This window comes from Scleropages formosus, chromosome 7 (genome assembly GCF_900964775.1).
Source record: "Scleropages formosus chromosome 7, fSclFor1.1, whole genome shotgun sequence".
In the NCBI taxonomy this organism is placed as follows: Eukaryota; Metazoa; Chordata; class Actinopteri; order Osteoglossiformes; family Osteoglossidae; genus Scleropages; species Scleropages formosus.
In genome coordinates, this window is record NC_041812.1 from 22688872 (window position 1) to 22704780 (window position 15909).

Consider the following 15909-nt stretch of genomic DNA (forward strand, 5'->3'; position numbering starts at 1 on the left):
GTGCTTAAGGTGGTTATACTCCAAGTCCAATTCCTGTACACTTCTAGGGACTAAGTTTGGATTTTTGTGTTGAACTGAAAGGAGTGTGCTTTGGAAAGCTCTCTGCCAGATTTCATGATTCAGGTGCTATTTGTAAATATGGCTCATCAGCATACAGAGCATGATGAGTTCTGTCCCACATCAGTAATGCAGTAGTAGTGAAGGGTCATAACACACTGTCATTGTTGCTCTTGGCAACAGCATACCAGTTTTTATTTTAGGAGAAGACTAGATTAATATTGCCTACTTTTATTTTGAAGCTTGAAATGCATGTAATAGAAACAATATATTGATATTAGACAGCCTTGCTACAAATGATGAAATAGGTGATTTAATATTTATCTTTTCCCCTATGTATTCCTAGTGCAGCAGTTTGAAGGTGAACTGTACAGTGAGCAACAATCTTTTGCTGCTGATTTATGTCTGTGATCAGTGATTGCTTTGGGAGACCTGCTGGTTGGTTTGCCAGGATTTCACCTCCATGGCACTGTCAACAAAATGTACCGCCACCTAAATGATTGATAAACTAGTGGATGAAGGAAAAATTCTAATCCTAAATACCGTGAAATATATGTAGGCCTAATGTTTTCTTGATGCTTATGTGATATTAGCCACATCTCATATTTAAACATTTGTGGTAGACCTTTGAATTGTGATGCATAACGTAAAGAAGTATTTGTGTGCTTAGACACTGAGGTGACATTCGACTTTCTCAGGCTGATCTATGGACCTTAATTGCTGGTTGAGTGACAGAATTGGCTCTTATAGTGCACTTTAGTGTTGTGTTGACTAGCAGCTCTAGTATCAACAAGAAGAGTTACAGTGCTTTTTACAGACATGGTAAAACAGCTGTTTTTTTAAGTGCCTTGTGCAGGCAGTACTTACCACTATTTTGTGCTGTAAAATAGTCCAGAGATTATGTAATGTTTGCTGGATTGGTTTTCACAATGAGCTGAAAAGGCGTTTGAGATGTAGACATAATTCTTTGATGAGGAATGAAGTATATGGATGGAAATCTTTTGAGTTCGCACCTTTTGCTGCACACAGCCCTGTGCTAGCTCACATTAATACAGTATATTTGCCTTAAATATGGTTTATGCGGCTTACTTACCTAAATTTAATTGGTTTAACATACAGCTCAGTTGGTTAAATACATTCTTATTGTTTTGTATGTAAAGTTTATAGACAAGTAAGACTGCCAGTGCAGCAAGTACATCTTTTTTTTTTTTCCCCCCCACTTGCTGTATGCCAGCTTTACAAACTTGTGTGCGAGTACCTGAGAGAGTTTCTATCCTTGATGTTTGCCTTTATTTATTTATTTAATTTTTTTTTTTTTTTTTTTTTTTTACAAAGGCCTAATGAAGGTATTAAAATAATATCCATCTGGAATTATGATTTGTTGCAGTGTTTCATTTATGTATGCAGTGACAAACAACTGTGCCGTTATAAGACTTAAGACTGCATAGTATGTCTTGTCTGAAGTATTTGACAGATGTGGCTGTGTAGCTACAAGGGGTTAGCTATATGTGTCATGGTGGCTGTGTGTAATTTCAGAGGTGTGCATTTCAGTGCAAGCCAAATGAATGAACTACATTAATCCCGACGTGAAATTTATTTTGGTAGCGGCTACATACAATATAGAGTATACAATACATGCAGGGGCGATATACACAACATTTCAGTGTTCCATGGGGATTTCTGTAGTTTTCTCGCTTTTAAAAGACCGAAACTTACTGCAAGCAATATTCCCATTAGAGCTATTAGAAGTGAAAATGACTGCTGTCAATGTATTCTGTATCTGTACCAATTTGTAATAGCTTAACCTTGCAATATCCAGCTGCACCTGGAAAAAAATGTTGAACATGTTACGTTGAAACTTGATTTGCAGCTTTCTGTTGGTTGCAAATAAATCTCCAAGGTTGCTGATTAGTATGTACTATTGTGTTGTGTCAATGCCAAAATAGCTCCCCAGATAAATGGATTCTAGATTGATTGTTTGTTTTTTACTCCTTGTCTTCATTGAGTTTCCCTTTGGTTTTTTCCCTGCATTCTGGTACAAATTGGTTTTCTAACAAAATGCTCTATTTGTGACACAACTGGTAGATTTAACTTTGTGACTTTTATTTTGTATTTTAAACTATTAAGTATGCTGTCCGAGATTTTGTCAGAAAAATCACATCTCTTGCACCGTATCATGAATAAATCTGCCAGTTGTCAATAGTATTGCACATGTAGTTCTGTGACAGACTTCTGTTCTTTTATGCCATTTGTATGCCAAAAAGGTTGTCCACTTGTGAATTTTGCCAAGCTCAAGCTTAATAACTAATTAATCATCAGGTGTTTTACATGTTCTGGGTGTACAGTCAATGAAAAGTAAAGTTTTTCCACATATTACATCTACGGTGTTGTAGATGTGCTCGTCCAAGCCTTTCAGTCTGGCAGATTTGCTCCATCAGTTCGGCAAGGCAATTTGTGATGCTGTTTTCCTGCTGTGTGAAAATGGCATAGGGCTCATTCAGTTGAGCCTATGTCTGGAGGGGAATCTCTGGGAGTAATGCCAGTACCATGTGAGCTTCAGCCCCAAGCCTGTCCTATCCAGACGTTAGTGGACAGCAGCTGGGACAGGAGCGGTGTTGAGTCATGGTGATGGGTCTCATTCAGTCACACACCAGCCCCATCACTGTGTGTGTGTGTGTGTGTGTGTGTGTGTGTGTGTGTGTGCACGCGCACTACTACAAAGTAGGCGCAATTTTTGTGAACCCATAAAGAATGAACAATGTCATGTTAGATGAGAAGTAATTCAGACTGAATGCAGTAGATCCTTCTATTGCAAATGGAAAAAAGACCCAAAATCTAATTTTAACCACATTTTAACAATTTATGAAATAGAAACTGAGAAACTGTTTGGACTGGTTAGTAAGAGAAGTGAGTGAATACAGCAGCTATAAAGGGGCCTCCAGTGTCCCCTGCATACAGTGTAGACAGGGTATGACATGGGACATACATTTCTCATGTTTTCCTGCATACCACATTAAGGAATTTAAAGTACCAAGACGTGGCGCCAAAACTTTGGTACTGAGACTGTTCTTTCTTATTGTACTGCAAGTCCTGAAATGCACATTTGCATCTGTTTGATTGTTTAAAGTATTTCAGTCACTGTAAAATGTTTTTGTTTTATGTGTCTTTTTGTTTTCTGGGTTTACACAGGTTTTTGTCAAAACTGTAAATTGAAAACATTTAAAATACAGTTTATTCTGGATTATTCTTGACTTTTTTCAGCCCCCCCCCCCCCCCCATCACAAACAGTCAAATGCCTAGAAAGGATTATATTTTCATGCATACATACACAGTGCAAACCTGACAAGAGTTGTATTTGGGTGCGCTTGCAATTTTTTTTTTTTTTTTTTTTTTAACCTTCCTGTTTTAATTTTTGGCATGACTGCCTATGACTTTTTCTCTGCGTCCAAGGGAATTTGGTCCACTCCTTCACTCAGTATTAAGTCTGAAGCTGAGGGAAATTTGTTCCACACCTTTCGATTGGCCTTGGGTAACTGAGTTGCACAGAGTGGCTGCATGTCTCAGCAGCAGGACTCCAGAACAGGGCAGGTTGAGGCAGTGTGTGGACATACTCCAGTGGAATTCAAATCCAGCAGTCTCACATCAGCGCCTTTCTTGGAGAAAGAGACACACGACGTCAGTGGCTTCATAAAATATTCAGCTACATCATTCTCTATTAATCTCCCGGTACGGTTTCAGCAGCGGCTCTGATGTACTTGCAAGGGATCGCCGGAGATGTTCTCATGTTGTTAATTATCTTTCGGCAGGGGGAAAAAATCACTTGAGCCAGTTAGATTACACTGCTCGTTTTGGTTGGACGTTTGCTGTTTTGCTGTCAGCTCAGCAATTTGCAGACTCTAGGGATTTAAAAAATGTGTGCCCAGCTATGGGACCTACCTGGCAGTCCAAAAATATGAGGGGCCACTCTGGCATCCCTACCACCTCCGCCTCTCAGCTGCTCCCACGAGGAGGAGCCTTTCATCCTCCAATTGATATATAATTCATCCGAGAGACAGCCCCCGCCACTGCTGTGCTCGTACCATTAAAATTCCCTTTGGTCCCCGGAACTCGCTTGTCTGAACTTTACATCCAGCTGCCTCCATTTCAACCTCCCCATCCAGTCACTCGGGGGCAGCTCGGGTACTTCAGCTCTAAAACCCATGTCTCGAGAGCAGAAAGTGAGGCTATGCAGACCCCTGCAAGTTTTGAGCATAGTTGTAGATGTTGGAAGGAATTGGAGAAGAACAGCATTTCTTTAGTCAGAGATAGTTTTAAGTTCCAAAGGTGTAAGATTTCCTCACGTTGCTGTTGCGAAAACCAGCTTTTGGGTCCATTGGCAGTTGTCCACTATCACTTAAGATAGAGGGCAGAGTGAAATTCTAGGGATGACAGTATAGTGCAGGTCATCTTTCGAATAAGCTCAAGTAACGTCAGTCCATTTAGTACCAGTTAAAAAGTTAAATATACTATAATTATTTACTAATCCTCTGAAAGTTATCCAGTCATGTGATGCACTGTGCTACACAGTGTTATATACATCATATTGGGAGGAGTCATGACAGGTATATTAGCCTGAAAGGAAGACGGCCATCTCCACTGTGTGATCCAAGCCAGTTTGTGTTTTCTGGTGTTACTTAATTTTCTCATTTTGTGGTCATTTGTGGTCATTACCACACTGTGGTAATTTTTGTGCTCGTAGTTAAATGCCACTGCAAGATTATTCTCGTTTCATTTTTTGACCAACGTATTCCAGTAAATGTATACACCAATATATGGTTTACAAACTTTTAATATAATACCCATAGAAAAATTGTATCCATGTTTGGTATACAGACCGACTGCTCCCGGTATTATGTACTTTTTGCAGGTGTTTGAGGCAGATTTTTTGATATAGAAGTCATGAACCAATCAAGCACAGAGTTTTCAGCAATGTATGATAATCGCTTCTTAATTTCGCATTATTTTTCAAGTTGTTTAATTACAGTTTTGAGAAGTGTTTTTTTCTATGTTGTTCACGTGCTTCTACATTTGAGGGGTCTCAATATTCACATCTTTCTGGCCCACTTCTCCTCTGATCTTGTAAGTGCTAAATAAATGTTTATGTGTTCGTTATGCTTAATTTTTCCATAAAAATTTAATTGAAACAACCTGTATACAGCTACTCGTGTAATGTACACTGGCTTATACTGTGGTATGGCGCAAATTCGCTGTACTCTGGAATCATGCATTTGCAACCAAATCTCTCCTGTTGATACAATGCACTCTTTGTATTTTTCTCTGAGATGTACATCACTTTGGAGAAAAGCATTTGCTTAATGAATAAATGTAAATGTACTGTATGGGTCTTTTGTATGTTTACTTATGTACTTACTGTATAGTAGTTTAATAAATAAAATTTCTGCCCTAATTTAGTCTGTGCTAATTTCCTTCTTTATTATCTTAATATCTTATTCTAATGTTCTATTACTGTTTCATGACTGTTTTAAGTATTGGGAATATTTTGGCTTGTCTGCAAAGTACATGAACCCATAATTAAACCCCACCTATTTAAAATAACAGGACAGAACAGTATACGGACCATTTTTAGTAATGAATTGGGCTGATGTAACGGGGATACCCCTATTTGCTACTTATTTGTTTTCTCTCTTAATGCTTTTTTCTCCCTCAATTTATGTTGTCTGTTGGAGCATTAAGGCAGTGGATTGGAAAAGTCTGGAGAATTAATGTGTGTGCTCCTATGTACAGAACTCTTGCGGTGTACTGGGTTAGATGGTTAGTACTGCCTTGGCATCCTGACTGCTATAACTGGCACGATCTGACAGCTGTGGAAGTTTCTCTCTGTAAGTTGACAGTCCAGATAAAGAGCAATGATATGCCTCAGTAGGGAAAAGCTTACCTGAGAATGCTGGGATGTTGACGTGTCCTGCCATTGACTATGTGCAGCATGAGGATACACACCAGGAGGAGTACTGGTGTTAGTGTGTCCAAGAGCAGCTCTGATACTAGGGTTTGGATAGAGCCGTTTCCTGGAAGGGACTTGCATGCTGGCTTGCATGTTTTTGTATTAGCCTCTGGCCAGGTTGAGATGTTGTTGAAGGCTTCACCTGGAATCCACTAGCCTGAGACAGACAGTATGGTTGGCACAGCTATGTTGAGGGGTAATAAGAAGAACCAGTCTATGCCAGCGGCCTGGCCAGCAACCTGCAAGTCCCTGGGCACAAATCACTCTTTCCACAGGAGATGGAGGACCAAGAAAGATCCAATTATCAGTGTCCTCTTATCATCTGAAACAGCCCAGTGTACAGGAGGAAAACTTCAGCCTTCGATGCTTCCGCAAAGCTCAAAGCAACACTCAGCTGGGGCCCTGCACCAGTCTGAAAGATTTAAACTTTCGATTTTAATCTCCAAGCAGCCTAGGCCTTGGTGTGGTGAGAGACACTTATTGTTTTTCAGGAAAGTAAATTTAGTGTCGTGCGTATTTCCTCTGGTTCCTTGGGTAATGGAGAAAAGAGTAGTAAATAATGTCATCTTTATCACTGTTCATCACGGCTGCTTGTTAAAATAGCACAAACCGGCGCCTCGCCCTGGGATTCGGTGATCTATCGGCATATCTGGCTCTCTTCCTAATAATATCCTCATCACGCAGTGCAAAATGACACAGCCCTTTGATGTTGAGTTCCACTGACAGATTAAATGTGTCCTCTTATGAGGGGTGACAGATTTTTATACTGTTCTTAAGCTGCCGCACTCTCAAACTCGAAAACAGTCTTTTATACACATTGGAAAACACTTCCCTCCCTCCCCCAGTACTGTTCTTTTTCTGTAGTCTTTTGCGCTATAGTGGTACAGGTTACACTCACTTCATCCCTGTTGTGCGCTGTTGATCATCTCTTCTGAACCATTGACAAATTTCTGGCTTTATATGGCACTCTGTGTCATTGCCTTCGTTAACTGCATTTTTGGAAGTTTAATTCCTGTAAATAATTTCATTTTTTCATTAAAAAAAAATTATAAACAGTTACAGCGGTAGCTGTCTATGCCAGACTAGAGACTCTGAGCATTCTTTCAGTTAGCAGAGTTCTTGTAAGATTTATCATTGTTTTATTTAATGATTTAGTGACCTAACGTGTCCTTTAGCATTGATTAAAAAGAGTTGGAATTGCTCAAGGCACCAAGTAGACCTACGGCCGAAAAGACCTGTCGTTAAAATAAGGCGAGTGTGTTGTTCACCGAGACCCCACTGCCGGAACGGAGTGGATGCAGCATACATGTGTGCATACGCTCATCCACAGAGGATGGGAAGCTGTGTGAGGGATTATGAGCACCATCCTCAGTCTGACTCTCATTGGAAGTCCTCACATGGCCTCTTGCTTATGTTTTGGGAAGACAGCCATGCAGTATAATCCCACCTTACTCGGCTCTTGTCATTCCCGTATTGGTGTCCAGCATTGTTGCCATCTCCCATCTAGGCTTCAGTGGTCATGTTATCCCAGCTCAGGCCATCACGCTTAAGTGCTGTGGTTATTTTTGTGTGCCTTCTCAAGCCCTCCCAGCACTGTGCATTTACATGCTTGCTAATTTGGTTAGAGCTGCAGGAAAGCCCCTAGCCTCGTGAGGTAATGGGACTCGCGGTGATCCTAAATGAGTAATGATTCCATTAAGACGGCACACACGTCTGCCTTGACCATCCTCAGAGCTGTAGCGGTGCATGGTTGCCATTCGCGCGTGTTCACACGTTCGTTTATACCATCACGCAGTTGTCAGTGGTTTCAGTAAAATGCTTTGTGTGTGCATGTATGATTGGGGAAAAAAGTGGACACCCGCTATTTTCTGTGGCTAGGCTGGCATTTTAAACTTGGAGTATCACAAAACAAATGTTTGCTTTGTGTTTCTGACAGCGTATGCATGATGTTTCAGTCTACATTATGCTGACTGGTTGTTAAACTGGAAATACAAAGCAGAATTTTAGGTACCAAAAACACACTCTCACCACACATTATCTGCACACCGCAAAGAAAGCCCTGCACAGGCCGTGTTGCCGGAATATCTACCTATCTGAGGGTGCGCTCTGGACGGTTCAGCAGAAATTGCATGTATAACTTCGCTGCTAAAAGTCGGCAGGTTGGCTCACCCTTTGGAGGAGGGAACTGTCAGGGTTGTAGAAATACGAGCAAAAGCCACACTCGAAATCAGGAGCTTCTTTTTGTTTAGCGGCATATGAAAAAAAAATTACAACTTTAAATTAGCTTGTGTAATACACATGTCTGTAAATTGAAGTGTAGTGCAGGATGTAGCACGATTGGAAACTTGTCTCTCTGATCATGAGAGTATGTGTAGAGTGTGGGGACAGATAGGAACAACAAGAAGAGGGACGGAAACTAGGAACCGGAGCCGGGAAGCGGCTGGGGCTGGTGTGCACGGAACAGCGCATTCTGATTACTACGGGAGCTCTCTACTGGCCAGCTTCCCCCTGCCTGCTCCGTTCACTGGTTGCTAGGCAACAAGCCCTGTATGTGTCTTATTGTGGCTGTGTACCCCACCCCCCCTGCAGCAACTCTGTTTGAGGGAGAGATGGCAGGCCGTGATCCTGCTGTGGGAGAGGGAATAGGACAGCCAGGAAGCTGCCCCCCCTTTTCCCTCCAAGGACATCTGACACACTGAGGCCCAGGTCACTGATCATGGCCACCATGCTTGTTGTTTGATTCGACTGGCATCTCCACAGGGGGCAGAGTCTGTGTGTCACTTTAATGATCAGTTTCAGTGGCACTGACTTTTAAAGGCTGTTTTTGGTCGCCATGTTAAATTCTCCGTTTCCTTTTAGCCGAAGGAATGAATCTGTAGAAGCAGCCTGTGCCATGTATGTGCTATTCGCTACATGTAGGGGACAAGGTCTCGTCTGCTCCGCTTTGCTCTACTCACTATCTGTGGCACAAGGTTCATCTGAGCACTCCTGCTCCCGGGGCCTGAACAGGGAGAAGTTCCCTGGTCCTGCTCTTAATGACAAGCGTCATACATTTCCATGCTTCTTGTTTGCCCCCCTCCCCAACACACACAAAATAAAGGGCCTAATGAAATGAATTTGCACAGGTCACAGGCTTTAATGCCAATCTGGGCCCGGTTGCCTGGATATCGCAGCAGGCTGATTGCAGGCTTCCTCAACACTGTATTTGCACACCAAACGGTGCCTTCTGCATCACCCCATATATTACATGTAAATAGGCTCAGTGCACATTGGCGCTCTGGTGGCACTGTAATTGTCTGCATATGAAGTGCACCTTCCCGGCCTCACAGTACAGCTGCGCATTTGTTAAGCAGAATTTAGATGACCTGCGGCGTCGGAAGAAGAAATAGTGTCCAGATACTCTGCTGAACTCATAAAGGAAAGAGCCATATTGTGTAAGACAGTTGCTTGTGGGCTGCGTTTTTATAATGAGCAAAGGGGCTTGTGTGCGCGCACCTCCTGCATACTGAATGAAGGCAACTGTAACGTTGCCTGCTCAGAGACTGTGTGTACGTGTGTGACCATCTTCTGCATACAGATTGAGCACAGCTTCAGCACTGCGTGCTCAGAATGCGAGAGCGCGGGCGGATGTTACGACGTGTGACCCAAGGCAGCAAGGGGGTGCGAGGACAGCGTTCGTCTCTCTCGGGAGATGGTTCTGCAGCACAACATTTTATCAAAAAGTGTTGCGGTCAGCATCACAGGCTGGCAGGGCCTTGAAGGTGTGTGTGTGAGTGTGAGTGAGAGAGATAGACCAAAGGCTGACTGACTCAGCCAGTAAGACCTTTGTCCTCTCCTCAGTGGAGAATCAGCAGATAGACAGTAAGCAGAGCCCCACCCTCGCCCTCCGTCCCTAGGCCAGTGTCTCCTTACAGCGGCTGGGCCTCAGCCTAGAGTACTAGGTGCTTTCCCACTGCTGCATGATCACCCAGTCACATGATAATCTCTTGCTATAAAAAGGCCCAGCACTTGCAGTGGAAAATCTGAACTCATCATTACTGTAAATGTATTCTCTGGAGATGCACTGTAGATGGATCTTTCTAGCCTCTGGTTTGTTTACCTCCCCCAAACAATTGGAGTGCTTTAAGAATTCTTCTACAATACATACCCAGAACCATTGTGGTAAAAAAATAAAAATAACTTCATCCTGAATAGCACGTTGCTTGCTTTTTTTGCGGTGCTGTTGCAGATGGCTAAAGGAGTGGCTTTCCTCTCATTTGTTGCTGTTGTAGCTGCTGCTGTTACATAATCTGCTGGTTAGCACATGCATCGACGCAGAGCAGTTTGCGTAGCATTTTTTTTCATCATAGATCTGGATGTTCATTGAAGTTAGGAACTTTTCTCAAGGTTCGAATAGTAGTTGCACTCGTGGCGTTAAATGGATGAAGGTGGGCCCAGGACTCCAGTTTTATAAGTGACTGACAATGGGATATAAGTTTGCATAGCTGCAGTTATTCAGCATGTTAGTTTTCTAAATTGGTGTCACGAGACAAGCGTTGCAAGAACAGTGGTTCCCTTCATCTTGGTTTAGATCTAGTGGGGCGGGCTCCCACTGCGAACCCGGTCAGGTGGTTCAGATGCTTTAATTTCAGTCATTCCACAATAAAGCTGATTAGCATCCTGGGCTGCTGAGCTCCATCATGGGCACGAGTCGCATAATGTTCTAATGCTGTCCATGCAGCACCGTAATTACACTGAGCCTTATTCATCTCTGTTATGATGTGTAATGTTATATGATTGTCAGCTATTTAAAGTGAAGTAAATGTTTTATGTGATGAAAATAGTTGCAGGTTTATAGTCTTTGGAGGGAGCCTTAGGTCATGGGGCCAGTTGTATGAGGAGGGAGTTTTCTTGACTTAGCTAATGAAAAAGCTGTCTTTGCTCTTCAAACTGAGAGGAGTTGAGGACATCGGGAGTGTCCGTTTCTGCAGAGCTCAAACAGCTGGGGATCAGCTCTCTGGTTGCGTGTTCCAGTGCGTTAGAAGTCTTCCAAGCCATTGTACTGTTTTATAGGATTTGGAGGGACAGGAAGGAATTAGAAAAATTAGGAAATGACATGTGTGTAATAAAGTTAAATATTACTCGTAGAACTTAGAAGGCACATATTTTCATTATTTAGCTGATACTTTTCTCCAAATCAACTTACATTGTTAAGATGCTTACAATTATTTACCCATTTATACAGCAGGGTCATTTTTACTGGAGCAATTTCAGGTAAGTACATTGCTCAAGGGTATTACAGCTGGAGGTGAGACTTGAACCTGTAACCTTTGGGTCCAAAGGCAATAGCTCTAACCACTACACTACCACCCATCCGTCTGTATTACTTGTGGAACACTGATCAAGAATGGCCTGTTATCTGAGCTGACCAGTCCAGAGTAGCATACGTGTGTGTCTGTCAGAACAGTGCCACCATAAGTCCTGAGTGACTGCGGCAGTTGGGGGGAACTGTGTGAGTATGACCTAGGGTTGGCACTTAGCAATACAGGCACAGAGGGAAGGCGGAGGAAGCAGGAAAGCAGACTGGAGATTCCGCGTACTGCAAATGTCACCTGCTCTAGGCGCTGAACACACAAATGCATACACACACGCCCCGGATGTGTTATAACTTCTAATAAGGGCAGAACATGGAGAACCTAACTGGTGTTTGTCACTGGTGAGATGAAAGGGCAAAAGTCAGCAGAAGTCTTTGCAACCAGGTGTGCACAAACTGCCTAAACACTCAATGGGCATATTGTTCAGGGGTAGGAGATCAATCGATGAAGCAGCAGGAGCATTAATTTGATCAATTACATTTGGATTTTAATCTGTTAATGACTGAATCTCCCTAAAATGTGGACATTTTCTTTGCTGCTTTAAGGATGATATTGTTAGTACTCTTGGTCAGAGCTGGGGGGCCTTCTTGTTAATTCTTTAAATTTCTTTTTTCTACATCAAAGAATCTGCATTCTTTCCAGGATATCTAAAGGCTCAATTTGAGGTCCAATTTGTGTGAAAAGAATATGCTCTATCATATGATATTTCATCTTCTCTGGTACTTTGTTGAAGATGCACACAGTGTGAATGCAACACTACTTCCCTTTCCCAGATGCTGGGGGACCGAAGTGTTACATTATCTGTGTTGTTGACTTGAGGTTAAAAATAGCTCTTTGGACTGAGGAGCTGCAGTGTGTGTATGGAGAGGGAGGCTTGCTGTGTAGCGTGCCAGTGCTTACTGGGGAGGATTGGGATGATCCATCTCTTGCCAGGTTCAGACTGTGCTGCCCTGGCCCAGAAAGACTTTACTGCAGAGGAGAAATAACCCTGATGCTCCCTAGACATCATTTATTCGTTCTGCTCCAGTGCATGTTGTGCATGTGATCCAAAGGAGAAAGGGCACTGGCAGGCAGAGATTGGAGAACAGTGTTGGAGGTATACCTGGTTATGCAGAAGCCAGAGCCAGGCTTAGTGTCTGGGGTCAGACTAGGTGGGCTTGATGGGTGAGAGTCACGGCACTCTCGAGTTGTTCTGCAAATGGCATTATGCACCCTAGTGCTCTCAAGAAACCCCTTAGCTCCATATGTAAGGCCTCTTATGGCACACAGATCGCCTTTGCTTCTGGAAGTTATTGTGTCAGCTGCCTTACCTAACTGGTTCCCCACTATAAATGTTGTCTCCATTCTGGCAAGATGCTTTGCTGTCAGGTTGAAGCATTAATCCTTCCATTCTGTCAATGTCTGAGCGAGTGTAGCTTGTATTTATGTGTCTGCATGGTTCATCATGGCAGCGCAGTCTGAACAGAGATAATGCTGGGGTTGCTGGGATACATGCTTTTAAGTGCTTCATTTTGTAAATGCTGGCTTAGATATCTGGAAAGTACCGTTTTCCCTCATCTTCATTTTCAAATTCAATCGTTCTTTTAGTTTAAAAGCAAAATCACGTGTTGTCATAGCAGATTTGGTTACGCACCTAAAGTCCACATTCCACATTACTTAATGACTCGGTGCATTAGTCTTGCATTACATTACATTTACATTTATTTATTTAGCAGACACTTTTCTCCAAAGCGACTTCTAATGAACTGTATGTAGTGTCACCACCCCACACACCTTATTCACCAAGGTGACTTACACTGCTAGGTACACTACTTACAATGGGTCACTCATCCATACGTCAGTGGAACACACTCTTTGTGACACACACACTATGGATGAACCTGAGCAGCATGTCTTTGAACTGTGGGAGGAAACCAGAGCACCCAAACAAAACCCACACAGACACGGGGAGAACACGCAAACTCCACACAAACTGAGCGGGGATCGAACCCACGTTCTCTCGCACCACCCAGGCACTGTGAGACAGCAGCGCTACTCGCTGTGCCACCATGCCACATTTTCTGAACCGTATTACAGCATATTGCAGACATCTTTTGTATTTGCTTATGCAACCCAACAAAAAGCAAGAGCCCAGCATAATGAAAGCAACTCTCTCCAGCTTTACGTTTTGCCATGGTTGCTTTCTGTCACACAGGCCTTAATGTTTTTGTCTCTTCCTTCCCAGCAGACAGTCGATGACGACGCAATGGAAGCGTGAATGAGGTTTGGCGTGGCGAAAGCTAAACGATGCCCAAGGGTGGGGGTCCTAAAATCCCCCAACTGGAGGACTTCTCACTCAACACCGACATGGTGGAGAAGCAAACCGGGAAGAAGGTAAGCATGTTTGTCTCTTTTCTCTAACACCTCCACAGCGGAGGCTTGTGTCCATGGCAACCCATGATTTCTTCTCAACACCTTCCATTTCATTCAAACAGCAAGCTTCTTCAAGAAGATTTTGTTGTTCCATGTAAGCTGACAAAGCTCAGTTTCATGTGGGAGTTCAGATGTGCCAGGGCTTAGCCAGTTGTGTTGCTATCAGTTTATTTTTCACTTTCAGTGAAATTTATTCCTGGTGATGCAAGGCCTGACAGAGCATTTTTTGGTTGAATGATGGTTGGAAATGGAGTACGTTAGATCTCTTGAAACCTGACAGTGAAACTGTTTCACAGATAGCACGTATGGGTAGTGGGTTGAGCATTATCTGTGAAGATATGGAGTACTGTCAGGTTGTTCTGCAACAAGAAAGGTGTCTTGAACTCCCTGTCATTATTTTGTTTTATTTATTCTGAATCTCATCACTTCTATCTGGGACCTCCAATTTTTCTCACACAACCATCATCATCATCCTTATTATTGTTGTTATTAACCTTTATTTAGTTGATATCTTTGTCCAAGGCCACTTTTAATGCCTCCGTCAACAGTAATTTACCCCTTTATACAGCAGGGTATTCTTACTGGAACAGTTCTGGGTAACTACTTTGATCAAGGTTACTATAGCAGGAGCAGTTGAGAGAGACATTTTTCATCCAACAAACAGCCTGTCTGCCACCAGAAAATTCCCGTTTCGTGGGAGGGCAACCTGTTGGTGGACCTTTAAATGCCGAATGAATGAGTAGTAGAGAAATTTTAGAGAAGGGTGCCTTCATCACTGGGAAAGGAATGAAACCAAGTACAGGTGAAACTTCACGGGCTGTGGCCTGTCATGCCCACATATCCTCTTACTTAGGACACACTAAAGGGTGAGTCATTGGATGATATCACTTTACTCCTCTGCCGACCGCCATCTGTAGCCCTGAATTTGCTAACAGGGGTCATCTGAGGTTTAGGAGCTGGTGCTGCTACCTTGTCACCTTTACGTTCTCCTACAGAACTGGATCCTTACTGGATACCACATCACACTTTCTGATCATGTTCCCATCTGCTGTCGCCGTGCAGGATGGAGGTCATTCCTCTTTTTAGCCCCGTCCCCTTCAAAGCTCTTACTGATGTGGAGTTGCCCCGTTTCACTTGTCTCAGTGACATCATGATGATGTCTCCTTTCATGTTCTCCCATACAGAAGAGTTTACATTTACATTTATTCATTTAGCTGATGCGTTCCTCCAAAGCGACTTACAATGTTAATGTTACAGTGACAAAACTAATATTATTTTGCAACTGTATATCTTAGAGCATTCGTTCCCATTTGTGGAACTTCGAAATGTGGATTAACAACAGCTGTTAAAGTCTTTCTTTTTTGTAAATAGTCTGCCTTCCTTTATAGTTCTGTGGTCCTAAAATAAACTTGAAAGTGAAGTTGTTCATAAATTTCGTCCTGTAACTGTGGGAGATACAGCTCTTGGCAGGTTACGCAGTACAAACACAACAGTAGGGCTGCATTTATTCATTTAGCAGTGGAGGTCTCTGCCAGCCGGTTTTTCTGTTTGTCAGCAAAGGGGGGGGTCTTTGCTAACAGGTGCTCTGAAGTTCGTTTGGGAGGCTTTTTTGCTAGTCTGGTGCCGCATTGGCAACAGAGCTGCTAGGACAAGCAGGAACAGCAGTAGCGCTCGAGCTACCTTCACCGTGTATGTACAGCATTCCAGCCCTGGTTGCATCAGACACCAAGGGGCGGAGCGTTGCTAGGAGACTCATAAACATGGCTGCTTGCCAGGGGCAGCTCGGCTGACTGCTGTCGTGTACATGAGCCTGCCCCTCCTCCCTGCTGCAAGTGTGTGTGTGTGTGTGTGTGTGTGTGTGTGTGTGTGTGTGTGTGTGTGTGTGTGTATCTTAAACTGCAAACAAGACACGCCTCTGAGTCTCTCACTCTCGCTCTCATTCTCTCTGCTCCCCCCTTCTGCATCACGTTAGCGATGCAGCCAGGTTCAGTAACAGGAAGTAGCATGCACAGAGTGACCTCATACTCTCGTGACTGATCAAGGATAAGGAACAGCTCTGCATGCCAGGAATACAGAGGGCAGCGC

At 43.1% G+C, this 15909-nt stretch overlaps 1 protein-coding gene across 4 annotated transcripts in view; it reads left to right on the forward strand.

Moving 5' to 3' along the window:
* Positions 1-15909, forward strand: part of LOC108926303 (ankyrin repeat domain-containing protein 11-like) — a 71901-nt gene that overhangs the window by 38257 nt on the left and 17735 nt on the right. For 2 of the 4 annotated variants that reach the window (XM_018738902.2, XM_018738904.2), the window contains one exon: positions 13637-13785. In XM_018738902.2, the coding sequence (XP_018594418.2) occupies positions 13699-13785 (87 nt within the window). In that variant the 5' untranslated portion in view covers positions 13637-13698. The remainder of the gene's footprint in view (positions 1-13636; positions 13786-15909) is intronic. The other 2 variants (XM_018738903.2, XM_018738905.2) reach the window with 1 other exon arrangement.